Source organism: Helianthus annuus, chromosome 11, assembly GCF_002127325.2.
Source record: "Helianthus annuus cultivar XRQ/B chromosome 11, HanXRQr2.0-SUNRISE, whole genome shotgun sequence".
NCBI classification, from domain to species: Eukaryota; Viridiplantae; Streptophyta; class Magnoliopsida; order Asterales; family Asteraceae; genus Helianthus; species Helianthus annuus.
This window is the reverse complement of record NC_035443.2, coordinates 19,092,697-19,111,032: the sequence shown is the minus strand read 5'-3', so window position 1 is coordinate 19,111,032 and position 18,336 is coordinate 19,092,697. Positions and strand designations below refer to the sequence as shown.

The window sequence follows — 18,336 nt, the reverse complement described above, 5'->3', positions numbered from 1 at the left end:
GTTTGAAGAAATACTTCATGTGACAAGGGTCCATGATCCTCACATGACAAGTATCCTTGGAGGATCCTTACAGAACAGATGATCCTCATTTTGGTAACATTCTAATCTCAAACTATTTCATTCTTTTATTCTCTTATATAAGGATAAGGATCCTGCATCCTTTATCCTCCTTTCACTTGATTCTGAGTTTTGAAGGTTCAGGTATCCTTAACAAAGGACTGATTATCCATAGAAGTATCCAGTTATTTGGGCTTGACCCCAGTTTTTTGGGCTAGTCCCCAGTTTGGGCCTGTCCCCCAGTATCGCCAGTAGCGCACGATGATCCTGGTACAGTTCATGGCAATGGGACTAGTACTCGCTTTAGGGGCTGTATCCGGGATCCTACGTATAATGGTAGACGTACCATACATCCGTTCCTAAGGTTTCTAACGTTTTCACGTTAGCTAAGGTTTTGGCATTTTCATGTCACTAAGTTTGGATAGTCGCAAGTGAGGGCCATACTCCAGTTTACACACGATCCTTTGGGCTTGTCCCCAGTTATCCTTTAGGCTTGTCCCCAGTTATCCTTTGGGCTTGTCCCCAGTATATTGGGCTTGTCCCCAGAATTGTTGGGCTTGTCCCCAGTTACTAACTCTTATATTATATTGGCTTAGTCCCAAGTTGTATCCTATTTTAGGTTTTTGGAGACAAACGACCAAGGACCCTTGATCCTTACCTTCCACTAAGGTTTGTCTTTTGGTTATCCTGATTATAATGTTAAAGGTTAGGATCCTAACTTGGATTCTCAGGTATGATCCTTAACTATTTTGATTTTAATCATTATTCATTTGAGTAACCCTTATACTTTGACAACTGAACTTATGATCCTTAAAATATACTACTTTTCGGAACTTGTCGACTATAGGATATGTAATCCTTGATCATATCCTAAACTTTTTGAGGATATTTATTAAGTTTTTTCTTTACTTGATAAGTTTAAACAAAATGAATATCACAACAATTGAAAAGTAAAGTACTAACAAGGATAGCAACACGGGAGATAGCCAAAAAGTTAAAGTTATTTTATTCACAAAACATTAAACCCTTTAAGGTTGTCAAAATTGCCAACCCACGTTTCTACCAGCAAAACGTGACCCGTCCACATGGGTTGGCAAAGGGTGTCCATTGTTTATGGGTCTTTGTAGTGCAGGAAATAAAAGACGGAAGGATAACGAGTGGCTTCATCCCCCAAACAGAGGATCCATCCACCACCCATTATCCTGCCTTTTGTTCAAGGATCCATGATCCTTCACCCTAGAAATTATTGTCTAAAGTTATTACAACCCATCATTGTTCAACAAAAACATCATAACCAAACAACTAAACTTAAAAATGGGCTCCGGCTATGTCTAGAAGTGTCCATCATCGCCCATCCTTGCAGCTTACACCTTCGCTGCATCACCATCTCCAGCTCGTCCAGCTCCACTTGCCTCTCCACCGGCCTGATCCTTGCCACTCTCGATTGCCAGAACCTCTTCAGCCTCCTCTTCATCCTCCAGCTCAGCTAGCCTAGCCTTCCAGCCCTCAATGTCCCAGTTGCTCCTGTCAAAATCAGGATCCTGAGCTTCTTGGGCCATCTGCAGCTTGGTCTTGTACATGGCAATGGCAGCGGAGACTTTAGCACCCTCCATGAGCTCGTGCTTCTCATAGTTAGCGTTGATCAGAACTTTAGCCATCTAGGTTTTGGCATCATTGAGGTCCTTTTCAAGAGAAGCAATCTTGTGATCCTTGAGCACCGATACTTGTTGGAGGTCCGAGTATTTCCCTTCCAGCCCTTCAACGTTCCCAACATAGTCCTCGATTTCAGTAAATTTCTGCAAAGAAGACAGTGCAAAGTTCAGGATCACGTGATCCTCAAGTGAGCAGGATATTTAAGCTAAGTCAGTGATCCTTACATCAGAAAAGTACTCAAGGAACTGATGACGGATCAGAGGCAAGCCTTGTAGATTGTCAGCCTCAGAGGTCTTCCTTTTCTTGCCACCCTTGCCTTTAGAAGTGGTTGCCTTGGGGATCATGACAGTTGGACTGGCAGCAAGCTTCTTCTTTGAGGATCGGACAGTGTCAAGATTAGTGACACTGAATTTGGAGGCAGATCTTGAAGATTTTCCAGCACCTACACATTCAAAACAGATAAGTATCCTTATTTCATTTTAATTTAACCATTTAATTACATATAAACATGGATACTTACTTGACATGGTGACAGAACCTGAGGATACCTCTTGAGAATCCTGGGTCTTTGTTTTAAATGATCTTTTTGCAGGATCAAGTCTCCGAAAGGCGGCAAGCCTTTCCTTTGTTGCGGGTGTTTTGATGATATGTGAAACAGAAATAGCTGCACAAAAGAAATAGAAATATGTTAGTGATCCTGATCAGAAGCAAACTCACCCGGTGATCCTTCTAAGGATCCTCTATCCTACCATGAGTGGTCCATTTTCTAGGCAGATCCTTTCCATCAGGGATAGAATTCCTTCTGACAAAGAAGAATCGCCATTTCCAGTTGGTGTCATTCTTAGTAGCTTTGAAGATGGGATGTTCTTCACCAGGTTTATGTTTGAGTAGATACCGGTGAGACCCATGGCTTACAAGGTCGTACATCTCTGCGAGCTCTGATATTCCCAGATCAATATCTTGCTGCTCTATGATCCTTTCAAGGGTGATCAAGACCCTCCAGATTATGGGCATCGCTTGGATGTAAGAGATGCCAGTGAGAGAGAAGAAGGATTGGGTGAAATCTGGAAAAGGGTATGTGTATCCTATTGTGAATGGGGTGACCGGGAAAGCTACCCAATTCTCAGATACGAAATCACTCAGAACGGTGGGATCAAATGGTTTGAAAATGGTATTCGCCGGAAAACAATGGCGGATTCTGTCTATCTGTGGATCGGTGAAGCAGCAACGTTCTTTTGCAGAATCTTTTATGATCCCTTGGCTTTTCAAGGGGCTGTCCTTCTTATGATCCTTAGCCGGTGAGGATCTCAGCATCATCTTGATTATGACGGTGGTGAAGAAGAGAAACAGAGTGAGAAGATGAAGAGAGAAAGGAAAGAGAAATACTAGATCAAGTCTTCGAATGAGGATTTAAAGAGGAAACACACGAATTTAAATGCTCTCTAATCCTTATCTCTAACTTCAATTTATAATGATGATTTTGCAGGATGGTCACTTCAGTGACGTCAGGATGTTAACGGCTAGTCCGCTTATAACGGCTAGTTATCCGACTGATTCGTTGAGGATAAGAACAGAAAATATAACTCGTTATCTCCATTATTACTCCTTATATTTTGGGGGCAATTGTTAGGGGAGGATTTTCCAATGATCAGTGATCCTCAATTACTGTTGGGTTTAGTGATCCTCACTTCTGTTTGAGTTAGTGATCCTCAGAAGTATTGCAGGATCAGGATCATGGATCATCGTAAGGATCCTTATACTAACGATTGTCTACTTTGAATATGATGTTGTTTTGCAAGAGTACGAGCTTGGACTTGATCTTGGCGATATTCCTAGAGCATATTCCATATTTATTCCGCACGTGCATGACTAAAATGGACGTTATGGAGGTCGTGGGGGACTTGCACCAAATGCGGAATGTTTGTTAGCTTAGATATTTTCCATTTTTAAAGGGGATAGCGAGCTAAATAGAAACACTTGGCTATTTTTAGCTTAACACACACACTCGTAACTGCTCTCACCAGCTCTTGACAATTCACTTGGCGATTACACACCTTTGTGCACATTACACTATAGTGATCCTTGTAATTAGCTCGCTATCATCCGAAGTTGTAATACATTTCTTGTTTAATTTGAGTTGGTGATCGGTAGTTTCCATCACCTGAGGTTTTTTATGCCGGGGATCATTCATTGATCAAGGGCTTTTTCCTCATATAAATCTCTGTGTCACTTGTTCATTACATTTCAGAGTGATCCTTAATATTGTTCATTGATTCAAGCATCATACCTCACAACAGAAAGTTTGGTTGCATTATCATTGCTTGATTTTTGACCAAAACAGATCTATACAAGACTCAGGATAAGGAGGTAACCAACATTCAAGATCCTGGTCATGATCCCGACGAGAATACTGAATCCTGGATGACTCAAATCATAAGATATCTCAAGGAAGGACACATTCCTGAAGACGAAAATCCTAAGGCATTTAGGATGAAGGTATCACGATTCACCATTATAAATAATATTTTGTATAAGAAATCTCTTGCAGGTCCATACCTAAGATGCTTGAAGGATCCTGAGGCCATGGAAGTGCTTCAGGATATACATGAAGAGGATTGTGGTAACCACACTGAGGGCAGATCTTTGTTCTCAAAAGTGTTGAGAACAGGATACTATTGGCCGACAATGAAGAAAGACGCTGCATAATACGCTCGAAGATGTGATGCATGTCAGAGGTATAGCAACATATTGCATCAACCAGCTGAACCATTATATCCTATAGCTTCCCCTTGACCATTCATGAAGTGTGAAATGGACATAGTAGGAAAGTTGCCAAAAGCTCCAGGAGGAAAAGTTTTTATGCTAGCAATGACTGACTATTTTTCTAAATGGGTTGAAGCTGAAGCATTTGTCCAAGTTAGAGACCAAGAAGTAGTATCCTTCATAAAGAGAAATATCCTGACCAGGTTTGGAGTACCTGCCAAGATAATATGTGACAATGGTTCTCAGTTCATAAGTAAGAGGACTACTGACTTTTGCAAGAGTTGGGGAATTAAAATGATCACATCTACACCAGTGCATCCCCAAGCAAATGGGCAAGCAGAATCCTCAAACAAGATAATAGTCAACAACCTGAAAAAGAGACTAGGAGCTAAAAAAGGAAGATGGGCAGAAGAACTACGCTTTGTTTTGTGGGCTGACAGGACAACAATAAAGAATGTAACTGGCCAAACTCCTTTCTCCTTAGTATTTGGAGCAGAAGCGGTAATCCCAACAGAAATGGTGATACCTGTTTTGGTCAAAAATCACACAAGGATAATGCAACCAAACTCTTTGTAAACGGGGAATGATGCTTGGTATGATGAACAAAGATAAGGATCACTATAATGAAAATTGCACAAGTGACACAAGGATTTATACGAGGAAAAAGCCCTTGATCAATGAATGATCTCCGGCATAAAAAACCTTGGGTGATGGAAACTACCGATCACCAAACTTCAATATAACAAACAATGTTTACAGCTTCGGATGGTAACGAGCTAGGTACAAGGATCTCTATAGTATCGTATGCTAAAGCGTGTGAGAAATGTGTTGTGTCTTCCGAATGCTGAAGAGTGCCCTTTATATAAGTGTGTGTGGTCATATTTTAGGCAAATCATCTAACTACTAGCTCGTTACCCCCTTTAGAAATAGAAGTAAATTTAGCCTAATTAATTGCCCTTGAATTGTGTTGAGTTTCCATATTCTCCATAACGTCCATCTTTGATTATGCATATGCAAAATTAGCGTGACAGATTCCTTGTTTACGTTGCTAAGACCAAGTCCAACTCGTAATTCCTGCAAAACAACATTAAATCCAAAGAGAACAATCGTTAGTATGAGGATCCTTAGGATGATCCATGATCCTGATCCTGGAGCTCTTCTGAGGATCACTATCTGCCAAAGAAACAAGGATCACTTGTTAGGATACCAAGTAAGGATCATAGGTCATAAAAATCCAGCCCTAACAATTGCCCCCAAAATATAAGGAGTATTTATGTAATATAAACGAGTTATATTTTGCTGAATCTTATCTATAACTAACTCAACGGATATGTAGCCGTTAAGAATGAACTATCCGTTGCGATCTGACGTCATGGAGATGACAGCCCTACACAAATCATCATTATAAATAGAAATGGGGATAGGATCGTTTGCATTTAAATTCAAGGACTCTTCTCTTTATAACCGCGATCAGAGGATTGAACAGGTATTCCCCTTCTCCTTCTCTCTTGCTTACTCTGTTTTTCTTTCTTTTTCCATCGTTCTGCGAAAGATGTTGCTCCGGAACTCTCCCTGTAAGGATCCTAAGAAGAGCAGCCCCTTGAAGGGTCAAGGGATCATCAAGGATTCCCCCACCGAGAGGTGTTGTTTTACTGATTCTCAAATTGACAAAATCCGTCATTGTTTTCCGGCGGACACCTTCTTTAAATCTTTTGACTCTACCGCTCTGAGCGATCACATCTCAGAGACTTGGGTAGCTTTTCCGGTCACTCCTTTCATGATAGGATACTCGTATCCTTTTCCTCAGTTTACCCAATCCTTTTTCTCCCTTACCGGCATCTATTACATCCAGGCTATGCCGATGATCTGGAGGGTGTTATACACCCTTGAAAGGATCATTGAACAAGAAGGGATTGACCTCGGCATGGCGGAGTTGGCTGAGATGTACGATCTCACCACTTTTGGATCCCACCGGTACTTGTTTAAACGAAAAGCTGGAGAGGATCACCCTGTTCTCAAAGTTACCAAAAATGACCTGAACTGGAAGCGGCGGTTCTTTTTTGTAAGGAGAGAAACCATCCCTGATGGGAAGGATTTGCCCAAGGAGTGGGCTACTCATGGTAGGATAGAGGATCCTGGAAGGATCACCGTAGGACCTATCCTATAGCATAAGGATTACTGATGTTCTGTTATTTTTTGTGCAGTTATCTCCATCTCTCATCTGAAGTTGACACCTGCTGCCAAAGAGAGACTGCTGGCCTTTAGGAAGCTTGATCCTGAAATAAGAACTTTCCAGATCATCACCCAGGATTCTCAGGAAGTATCCTCTGCTTCTGTTACAATGTCAAGTAAGTATCCTTTTTTAAGGAGTATATATATAATGAGAGTCAAATAGAATTAAGATACTTATCTTGTTTTGGTTGTGTAGGTGCTGGAAAATCCTCTAAGTCTGCTTCCAAGTTCGGTATTGCTAATCTTACTAATGTCAAATCCTCAAGGAAGAAGACTCCTGCTAGCCCAAGTGCGTCGGCCCCTAAAGCACCTATTAGGGGAAAAGGAAAGAAGAGAAAGGCCTCTGAAGCCGAGGATCTCCAAGGTTTGCCCCTGCTCCGCCAACAGTTTCTGGATTACTTCAACGAGGTAAGGATCACTGCCCCTGTTTGTGTATCCTGACAGTTTTGAGGATCACTTGTTTCTGATGTTATGCCTTGTCTTCCTTGCAGAAATTTGCTGAGATAGAGACGTATGTTGGCCATGTCGAGGATCAAGACCGCCAGATTGCTGACCTCCAACAAGTGGGTGTGCCGAAGGATCTTAAGATAGCTGATCTTGAGAAGGAGCTCCGGGCCACCAAGGATGATGCTGCCAAGATGCTGATCAACTTTGACTATGAGAAGCATGAGATCACCCAGGATGCCAAGGTCTCTGCTGCGATAGCCATGTACAAGATCCAGCTGCAGATGGCTATGGAGGCTCAGGATCCTGCCTTCGACAAGGGCACATGGGACGTAGAGGGCTGGAAGGCGAGGCTGGCAAAGTTGGAGGATGATGAGGAGGCTGAGGAGATCTCGATGCTTGAGGGTGGAGGCGCTGGCAAGGATCATGCTGGAGAGGCAAGCGGAGCTGGTGGTGATGGTGCGGCTAAGGATTGAGCTGCAGGATTGGGCAATGACGGACATTTCGAGACTTAGCCGGAGCCCAATTTTTTGTTTGATGGTTGTGATGTTTTAAAACAATTATGGTTTGTATTTGAACAATAGGTTTAGGGTTGAGGATCTAGGATCCTGTGAACAATAGGTAGGATTACATATGGTGGAGGGATCCTCTGTTTGGGGGATGAAGCCATTGTGATCCTGCCGCTTTTAATTTCCTGCACTTGCTATGACCGCGTGAACAATGGACACCCTTTGCCAACCCATGTGGACGGGCCACATTTTGCTGGTAGAAACGTGGGTTGGCAATTTTGACAACTTTGAAGGGTTTTAAACTTTTGTTAATAAAATAACTTTAATCTTTTTGGCTTATCTTGCGTTGTTATCCTTGTTTATCCTTTTAATTTCCAATTGTTTTGATATATATTTGTTTGAGTAAGAAAAGTTAAGCAAGTTATGTTTAAGAAATTTAGGATACGATCCATGATCAAGTATCCTATAGTTGAAAACTTCCAAAAAGTAGTTCGTTTTAAGGATCATAGGTTCAGTTGTCAAGGTCTAAGGGTTATTCAAATGAATAATGAATGAAATTTAAAAATAGTCAAGGATCATACCTGAGGATCCAAGTTAGGATCCTAACCTTTAATCAGGATAACCATAAGTAAAACTTTAATGGATAATAAGGATTAAGGATCCTTAATTGTTTAACTTCGAAAACCTGAAAAATAGAATATAACTTGGGACTAAGCCAATATCATAGATAAGTGAGTAACTGGGGACAAGCCCAAAGGATCACTGGGGACAAGCCCGAAGGGTAACTGGGGACAAGCCCGAAGGATAACTAGGGACAAGCCCGAAGGATAACTGGGGACAAGCCCAAGGATCGTATGTAAACTGGAGTATGGCCCTCACTGGCGACTATCCAAACTTAGTGACATGAAAATGCCAAAACCTTAGCTAACGTGAAAACGTTAGAAACCTTAGGAACGGATGTATGCTACATCTACCATTATACGTAGGATCCTAGGTATATCCAGTACGATGGGGTTATCAGCCCCTAAAGCGAGTACTGGTCCCAAAGACGTGAGCTATACCAGGATCATCGTGCGCTACAGGCGAAAACTGGGGACAAGCCCAAGGATAACTGGGGACAAGCCCAAATAACTGGGGTTGAACCCAAGGATCTGAGTCGCTTCTGAAGATTGTCGACATTATGCTAAGGATACCTGGACTTATCAGAACTCAAAATCTCGTGAGAGAAGGATGAAGGATACATGATCCTTATCCTTAAATAAGAAGATATGTAAATAAGAGTTCAAGCTTAGGACATTACCAGAGTAAGGATCATTGATGCTTCAGGGATCCTTGAAGGATACTTCCAATGTAAGGATCATTCATGCCAGAAGGATCCTGCTCACATGAAATATTTTTTCTAGTGGACAGCATTCCAGGCTCTTGGTAACAGATTACCTTCCATGGTAAGCAATCTATATGCCCCCTTTCCTGCTTCGGCTTCAATCAAATAAGGGCCTTCCCATTTTGGTGCCAATTTCCCATCAGCAGGGTTGGTGGTATTTTGGAATGCTTTTCTTAATACCATATCCCCCACTTGGAATTTCCTTATCCTGACATTTTTGTTGTAAGCACCAGCCATTCTTTGTTGGTAGCTAGCCATCCTTATCCTAGCCAGATCCCTGATTTCTTCAATAGTATCCAAGTCTTGAGCCAGGTTTGCATCATTCTCCTCAGGATCACGGGTACTTGTTCTAGCAGTTGGAACCACCATTTCTGTTGGGATCACTGATTCTGCCCCAAACACCAAAGAGAAGGGTGTTTGACCAGTAGCATTCTTGGGGGTTGTCCTATCAGCCCAAAGCACATAAGGTAATTCCTCTGCCCATTTCCCCTTCTTGGATCCAAGTTTCTTCTTCAGATTGTTGATGATGATCTTGTTGGATGATTCTGCTTGACCATTGGCTTGTGGGTGGACTGGTGTTGATGTTATCATCTTAATCCCCCAACTGTCACAAAAGTTAGTAGTCCTGCTCCCAATAAATTGGGAACCATTATCACATACAATTTCGGAAGGAATGCCAAATCTAGTTATAATGTTTCTCTTAATAAAGGATATAACTTCCTTCTCTCTGACTTGGGCAAAAGCTTCAGCCTCTATCCACTTGGAGAAGTAGTCAGTCATAGCAAGCATGAATACTTTTCCACCAGGTGCCTTAGGGAGTTTGCCAACTATATCCATCCCCCATCTCATAAATGGCCAAGAGGATGGTATAGGATGTAGAAATTCAGCCGGCTGATGAAGGATATTGCTGTGTCTTTGACAAGGATCACACTTCTTAGCATACTCCACAGCATCCCTTTTCATAGTTGGCCAGTAGTGTCCTGTCCTTAAGATCCTTGAGAACAATGCCCTGCCCCCAGTGTGGTTTCCACAATCTCCTTCATGGAAATCTTTTAACACTTCTTGAACTTCAGGATCCTCGATACATCTTAAATATGGTCCTGCAAGAGATCGCTTATACAGTATGTTATTTAAGATTGTGAACTGAGATACCTTAATCCTGAAAGCCCTAGGATTCTCTCCCGTAGGAATCTCTCCGTGTTGTAAGTATCTCATGATTGATGAGATCCATGATCCTGAACAAGATTGAGTATCCTCACTAGGGATCATTGCAGAATCCTCTTCTATTTCCATGGCCACCTGATTTTCAATAGCAGGAGCCAAGATATGGATGATGGGGATACTTATATCCTCTGGGATCTTCAAAGATGATCCTAGATTGGCCAATGCATTAGCTTCTGTATTTTCCTCCCTTGATACCTGTGTCAAACTGAAGGAAACAAAGGAGAGTGCCAGTTCTTTGACTATCTCTAAATATGTGGTTAGTTTTTCCCCTTTAACAGCATAGGATCCATTAAAGTGATTGGTGATTAACAATGAATCCACGTATACCTCAAGATACCTGATCCTCATATGCTTAGCGATTTGCAAACCAGCGATTAAGGCTTCGTATTCAGCCTCATTATTAGTGGCTTGGAACTCACAAGATATGGAATGGGGTATTATGTCCCCCTGTGGCGATTTTAGTAGTATACCAAGCCCCGTGCCTTTAACATTTGAGGATCCGTCAGTATGTAGTATCCAAGGATCCTTGGTTTCATCCAGCTGCTGGACTTCCAATTCGGCTTCCTTTTGTAAATCACTACTGAAATCAGCCACAAAGTCTGCTAATGCTTGGGATTTGATGGCTGTTCTAGGCTCATATCTTATATCATGGGCACTAAGCTTTACTGCCCACTTAGCCATTCTTCCGGACATCTCTGGTTTCATGAGGACATTCTTAATTGGAAAATTAGTTCTAACAACAATAACATGGGTTTCAAAATAATGTCTTAGTTTAGTAGATGCCATAATCAGTGCAAGAATAAGTTTTTCAAGGTGAGAATACCTGGATTCAGCATCAAGTAAACTCTTACTTACATAATAGACAGGATATTGTGTACCTTCATGATCCTTAACAAGGACTGCACTTACTGCTTTTGAGGATACCGCAAGGTATAAGGATAACACATCTCCTTTTTCTGGTTTCATCAATGCTGGGGCTGATGACATGTATTCTTTTAGGGCTTGTAAAGCATTCTCATGCTTTTTAGTCCATTCGAATTTCTTGTTCTTTCTTAGGATATCATAGAATTCTTTACACTTTTCTGAGGATTTGGATATGAATCTGTTTAGAGCTGCTATCCTGCCTGTTAGCCTTTGTACATCCTTAGCGTTGGCAGGGGATTTGATATTCACCAATGCTTTGATTTGTTCCAGGCTTGCTTCAATGCCCCTCTGGGTTACCATATATCCTAAGAATTTACCTGCTTTAACACCAAAGTGACATTTTGAAGGATTAAGCTTCATGTTATAATTATCAAGGATATCAAATGCTTCCTCCAAGTCACTTAGGTGATCCTCAGCTTTTTTGGATTTCACCACCATATCGTCTATGTACACTTCCATAGTTTGTCCAATTTGATCTTTGAACATCATATTCACCAGCCTTTGATATGTTGCACCTGCATTTCTTAATCCAAAAGGCATAGCAATATAACAATATAAACCGGTTGGGGTCATAAAGGCCGTATCCTCTTGGTCAGATGGTTCCATCTGAATTTGTTGGAATCCAGATGATGCATCCATAAAGGTTAACAGTTCATGACCCGCCGTTGCATCCACCATGGAGTCAATGTGGGGTAATGGGAAAGGATCCTTGGGACACGCCTTATTCAAATCAGTGAAATCGATACATACCCTCCACTTTCCATTTTTCTTTTGAACAACAACCACATTGGCCAGCCATTTTGGATACTTCACTTCTCTAATCATACCTGCTCGTAGTAGTCTTTCTACCTCTTCCTGGATAATGGCATTTCTTTCTGGTGCAAACTTCCTCCTTTTTTGATGGATCGGTTTAATTGACCTGTCAATGCCAAGTTTATGAGTGATAATATCCTTAGATATACCTGTCATATCTTCATGTTTCCATGCAAAGGTAGATTTTCTTCTTTTGAGGAAGGATACTATGTCTTCTTTCATTTTATCAAGGATCCCTGATCCGATGTAGACTTTGGATTCAGGATCATCAGGATCCAAGAGGATTTCGTCCACATCCTGGTCTCTTGCCTCCAAGACATCCCTTGGAGGATACTTTAATTGCTATTGCTCCCTTGATTTCGAGGCTGGTTTCATTGATGAGGTGTAACAATCCTTAGCCTCCTGCTGATCACTGTCGATCTTGATTATTCCCCATGGGCTAGGGAGCTTCACACACTGATGGTAGGTGGATGGGACTGCCTTCATATCGTGTATCCAGGGCCTACCAAGGATAACATTGCAGCAAGACAAACAGTCAATAACACAAAATTTTTGATAATTATGTAATCCTTCCACATAAATTGGGAGTTTGATGTCCCCCAGGGTTTTCTTAGTTTCGCCACTAAATCCTACAAGCACGGAGGATCTTGGTGTGATATCTGATTCAGGGATACCCATTTTCTTCAGAACATCAAGCTGGATAATGTTTACTAAGCTTCCTCTGTCAATAAGGATCCTGCGGACAAAGTGGTTAGAAATAAAAAGAGTAATAACTAAACTATCATGATGAGGATCCTGGATGTCAACTCCATCATCCTCATCAAAGGTTATAATTTTTCCTTCCGAGACACTTGATGTTCGTATAGGTCTTTCTCCGTTATCCATTTTAGCTTCCTTTGCATGCCTTTTAGCTGCTGAGAAGGATGTACCACAGATGTCTGATCCTCCAGAAATAAAGTTGATCACTTGTGCATCTGCCGGAGGAGCTGGAGCTCTTTCAGGGATCCTTTCAGGATCCTGAGTCCTTTGCTTTTTTCTTCCCAACAATTCTTTCAAATGCCCCTTGCTCAGCAGATATCCAATTTCCTTTCGTAATGCGATGCATTCCTCTGTCAAATGCCCAAAATCCTCATGGTATGCACACCACTTTGATTTATCTTTAGCTGCGGCTGGTTTGTCATTTTTTCTGGGCCATCTGGCCTTTTCTCCTAGATTCTGCATTGCAAGGATTAGTTCATGGTTATCAACGGAAAAACAGTATTCAGAAATCGGAGGATAATCTTCATCATCCTCTTCTTGGTCAACAGCATGCACATTCTGGTTGTCAGTTCTGTTATAGGATTTGAATTTGTTGCTATTGAAAGAGGATCCTTGCTTTTCTTGTTTTGAGGGTCCTACTTGTCTCTCCTGGATCCTCTTGTCATCCTCTAGCCGGATGAACCTGAGGGCTCGAGTTCTTACTTCATCTAGGTTCCTGCATGGTGTCATAACAAGATCATCATAGAACAATGAATCCCTAAGCAATCCCATTTTGAAGGCCTCAACAGCTGTGGCCACATCCAAGTTGGGAATGTCCAAGGATTCTTTACTAAATTTGGTTATATAATCCCTTAATGATTCATTATGACCCTGAGTTATCCTCTATAAATCACTAGTCAATCGTTCAAATTTTCTACTACAAGAAAATTGATTATTGAATAAGTTAACTAAATTAGCAAACAAAGTAATAGAGTAAGGGGGAAGACTTAGCAGCCATTTAAGAGCTGATCCAGTAAGAGTGGATCCAAATCCCTTGCACAGACATGCTTCCTTTAACCTTTCTGGAATTGGATTGATCTCCATCCTCTCCCTGTATTGTGCTATGTGTTCCTCAGGATCCGTCGTACCATCATACAGCTTCATAGTAGGGATATGGAATCTTTTGGGTATCTCAGCATCACAAATTGGTGGTGCAAAACGAGATACCTTATGGCTTCTATCTGCAATCTCCGGGATAGGTTTGACTACCCCTGGAACACTTGATATCATATCCTTTAGTTTTTGCAGTTCTCTGGCCATAGCATGGTTGATACCTGTATCCTGCATGAATCCATGGTTAGTGGTATGAGAATTATTAAAAGTGTTACCTCCCATCGGGTTCAAGTTAGGAACATTGGATGTGAATCCATATTGCTGGGATTCTGGGATGATGGAGGGACCAGTGGAAGCAATGGTCTGCATCGGAATAAAATCTCCTTGATGGACATCTGGACTTCCTGTTTGCAAATTCTTCAAGGATCCTGGTATCTGAAGGGATCCCTGAACATGGGATGATCCTGGAACGAAGGAGGATCCTAGAACCTAGGATGATCCTGGAACGAAGGAGGATCCTGAGTTCATGAAGGATCCCATATACTGAGTATAGGATCCTGCCGGTTGGAAATATGATCCTGATGCCTGAGTCACTGCTGCTGGGCCGAAATGCACTCCTCTTAATCCACCCATATGTTGAATGTCTGGGGCCTCTGATGGCTGAGAAGTAATCATCGGAGTATCAAAATTCAAAGATTTGGGCATTAGTGGGGAATGATCCTCTGCCGTTTTCTTTTGCCTTTTGAGATCTCTGATTTCCTTGAGGATCCTGTCATTAGTTTCATCCTGCTGCTGCATACGATCCCTCATCTGCAAAATCAAAGTAAATATATCACTAGTACTGGGAGCAGAAGAAGTTAGAGCAGAAGATGAAGGTTTAGAGAAGATAGGAGTTGGTCTCTTCTCAGCATTTTTCTGAGATCCAGCTGGTGGTGGAGGCAAAGGTGGAATGCCATTAGATGAATTGACTGCAGACATCGCCGTGGAAGTATTCTTCAACAATGAAGCCATGCAACACTTCCGGAATGATCACCAACAGAAAAATTTTCTTATGAATGAAGCACCAATTGCCCCACGGTGGGCGCCAAACTGTTTTGGTCAAAAATCACACAAGGATAATGCAACCAAACTCTTTGTAAACGGGGAATGATGCTTGGTATGATGAACAAAGATAAGGATCACTATAATGAAAATTGCACAAGTGACACAAGGATTTATACGAGGAAAAAGCCCTTGATCAATGAATGATCTCCGGCATAAAAAACCTCGGGTGATGGAAACTACCGATCACCAAACTTCAATATAACAAACAATGTTTACAACTTCGGATGGTAACGAGCTAGGTACAAGGATCTCTATAGTATCGTATGCTAAAGCGTGTGAGAAATGTGTTGTGTCTTCCGAATGCTGAAGAGTGCCCTTTATATAAGTGTGTGTGGTCATACTAGGCAAATCACCTAACTACTAGCTCGTTACCCCCTTTAGAAATAGAAGTAAATTTAGCCTGATTAATTGCCCTTGAATTGTGTTGAGTTTCCATATTCTCCATAACGTCCATCTTTGATTATGCATGTGCAAAATTAGCGTGACAGATTCCCTGTTTACGTTGCTAAGACCAAGTCCAACTCGTAATTCCTGCAAAACAACATTAAATCCAAAGAGAACAATCGTTAGTATGAGGATCCTTAGGATGATCCATGATCATGATCCTGGAGCTCTTCTGAGGATCACTATCTGCCAAAGAAACAAGGATCACTTGTTAGGATATCAAGTAAGGATCATAGGTCATAAAAATCCAGCCCTAACAATACCTACGGCAGGATCCAATCTCCGGGATCCTGAGCAGAATCCTGAAGCTATGTGCCAAGAATTAGATACTGTGGATGAAACAAGAGATGCAGCAAAGCTAAGGATGGCAGCATATCAATAGAGGATATCCAGAGCATACAACAAGAATATAAGGACTAGGAGGTTTCAAGTTGGGGATTGGGTGTTAAGAAAAGCTTTTCGGAATACTACTAATCCTGCCAATGGAAAATTAGCTCCAAAGTGGGAAGGACCCTATGAGATCGAATCAGAGGCAGGAAACGGAGCATATCGACTCAAGAATATGGAAGGGGATATGCTACCAAGATCCTGGAATGCTATACATCTAAAGCTTTATTTCAGGTGAGTTTAGAATTTAATTTCTAACTCATAATGGTATGAATTCTATCTGTTTTCAATATATTTGAGTTTATATATTCTTTCAAACCCAATACTGACTTAAGCATCGGAGGGGTGTTAGCCAAGCTAACACCCACCTTAGTTTAAGGATGTTTTGCAGAATATGCTCCAGGATATACGCTCAGGATAACTCGAAAGATTAGAGGATTAGCCCCCTCTCTCACGTTTGAGGGATCCTGATCCCTTCACAGGTTTAAAGGTATTCACCTTTCTCTCGAACTGGGTTTAAACACCCCGCCTGGAGTGCAAGTTATCTAGGGATAGTTCAAGGTAGCGGGACCAGTTCATGTAAAAGTGGCTGACAATTTCGTTACTATTGGCTATATCCTGGATCCTAAAGGTATATGAGGATTGATCACCCTCTCTCATCAAAGGGTATTTTCATACTCTCTAAGGTTTAAAGGTTTTCACCTTTCTAAGTCTTGGAGTTTGTACACTCTCACCTGTAGCGCATGAAAATCAGGGTTTATCCCCAGGATATTAAGGGTTTATCCCAGGATATTCAGGATTTATTTAGTAAAGCTAAAAGCACGACTGTGTTTGTGTTCCTAAATCTTCAAATATATTGAACACAGGGGACATGTATTACACAACTTAAAGGATGGTAATTGGGGGTTCTTTGATTTCGACCACGACCACGACCACGTCCACGACCATGGGAATTACCTCGAAAATTATTATTTCCTTTGAAGGAATGGTTGCGACCATTACCTTTACCAAAATGGCCACGGCCACGGCCTCGTCCCCATTTTCTTCCAGAGTCTTTAGTATCATCATTAATAAAAGCATTTGCTTCTAGGAAGGCTAATGATCCAGTGGGACGAGCTTGATGATTTTTCATTAGTTGCTCATTGTTTTTCTCTGCTACGAGGAGAAATGAATTTAGATCATAATATCTTTGAAACCTTTGCAACCGATATTGTTGTTGCAAGTTTATATTTGATGCATGAAATGTGGAGAAAGTTTTCTCTAACATATCTTCCTCCGTAACAGTTTGCCCACAGAATCGGAGTGTTGAGCATGTTCTGAACAAAGCAGAGGTGTATTTATTCACCTTTTTAAAATCTTGGAACCTGAGATTGTTCCATTCATCTCTAGCAGTGGGAAGTAAAACTTCCCTCTGATGATCGAATCTGCTTTTTAAATCTTCCCACAAAACCTATGGATCCTCACAATTTGAATATTCAAATTACAACATCTCATCAATGTGTTTGTGGAGGAAGACATCGGCTTTTGCCTTGTCTTGATCGCTACATTTATTCCCCTCCGTTATCGTTTCCAAAACACCCATTGATTTGAGATGTCTCTTAACATGTGCCGTCCACGGCATATAATTTTCTCCGGTGATATTAAGAGCTGGGAATTCAATTTTTGCGATGTTTGCCATTTTGTTGCTAAACATAAATAAGATAAATATTAAAATCTAAATACTCATTAAAAATGAGATAATATACATAGGTTCAGCTATGAACAAATAAATGAATACATAAGTACTAAAAAGATGAGGTGGAAGCCCATACATTAAGGTCGGCAACAATATTAATATTATGCCGACAAATATTAAAACCGGGTGAATCATCTTCGAAATTTTTTCTTGAATAACCTTGAGAAGAAGAGTGTTTATTGTGAAAAAAAATGAGATTGATAGTTGGTAATTTATAGTGGTAAATTATAACCGTTTTGCAACGGTTATATTACCGTTTTATAGCCGTTATATAACGGTTATATATATATATATATATATATATATATATATATATATATATATATATAAATGATGTACTACATAAATGTTATTTTATAAGATATAAAATTAGGATGCATAATAATAAGAATAAAAATGTTAGTATATATAAATAAACGTAAACTCTAAATGAAATGTGAGCGTGTGTATATAAATAAAAGTTAGTTGCGATAAAAGTAAAAGTAAGATGCATAATTAAATGTTAGATTGTTAGTAGTCCCGTAGTTACGGCGATAAAAGTAAAGTTAGATGCATAATTAAATATTATATTGTTAGTAGTCCCATAGTTATGAAATATGTATATTAAAATGTTCTTTTGTAATTAATTTTTTTTTTCAAAGTAAATTATAAAGTTAATTAAGTGCTTACATTGCTTATGATGGATATCTTTGGGCTTAAGGTCTTCTCTGATTAGGATATAAGCGACTCGTGCTGATAACGTGTTATAATATAACAAGAATTAACACAAGATTAGTGCTAAAACTTTAATAACTTTAGAAATGTTATAAGAG

At 40.6% G+C, this 18,336-nt stretch overlaps 1 protein-coding gene across 1 annotated transcript; it reads right to left on the bottom strand.

Annotated features, from left to right (window-relative positions):
• Positions 1–1,715: 1,715 nt before the first annotated feature.
• Positions 1,716–17,467, bottom strand: LOC110901382. Its single transcript, XM_022148213.1, has 4 exons — positions 17,318–17,467; positions 16,747–17,239; positions 2,259–2,374; positions 1,716–1,853 (listed from the first exon to the last, which is right to left on the bottom strand). Exons 1-4 carry the CDS (start codon positions 17,465–17,467, stop codon positions 1,716–1,718), a joined length of 897 nt encoding a protein of 298 aa, XP_022003905.1.
• Positions 17,468–18,336: the final 869 nt, after the last annotated feature.

Coding starts and splice junctions, on each gene's coding strand:
- LOC110901382 (XM_022148213.1), bottom strand. CDS start 17,467: ATGGCAAACATCGCAAAAATTGAATTCCCAGCTCTTAATATCACCGGA. Junction 17,240..17,317: donor AATGTAGCGATCAAGACAAG/GCAAAAGCCGAT, acceptor GAGGATCCATAG/GTTTTGTGGGAAGATTTAAA. Junction 2,375..16,746: donor AGGAAATAATAATTTTCGAG/GTAATTCCCATG, acceptor TCTTTTGTGCAG/CTATTTCTGTTTCACATATC.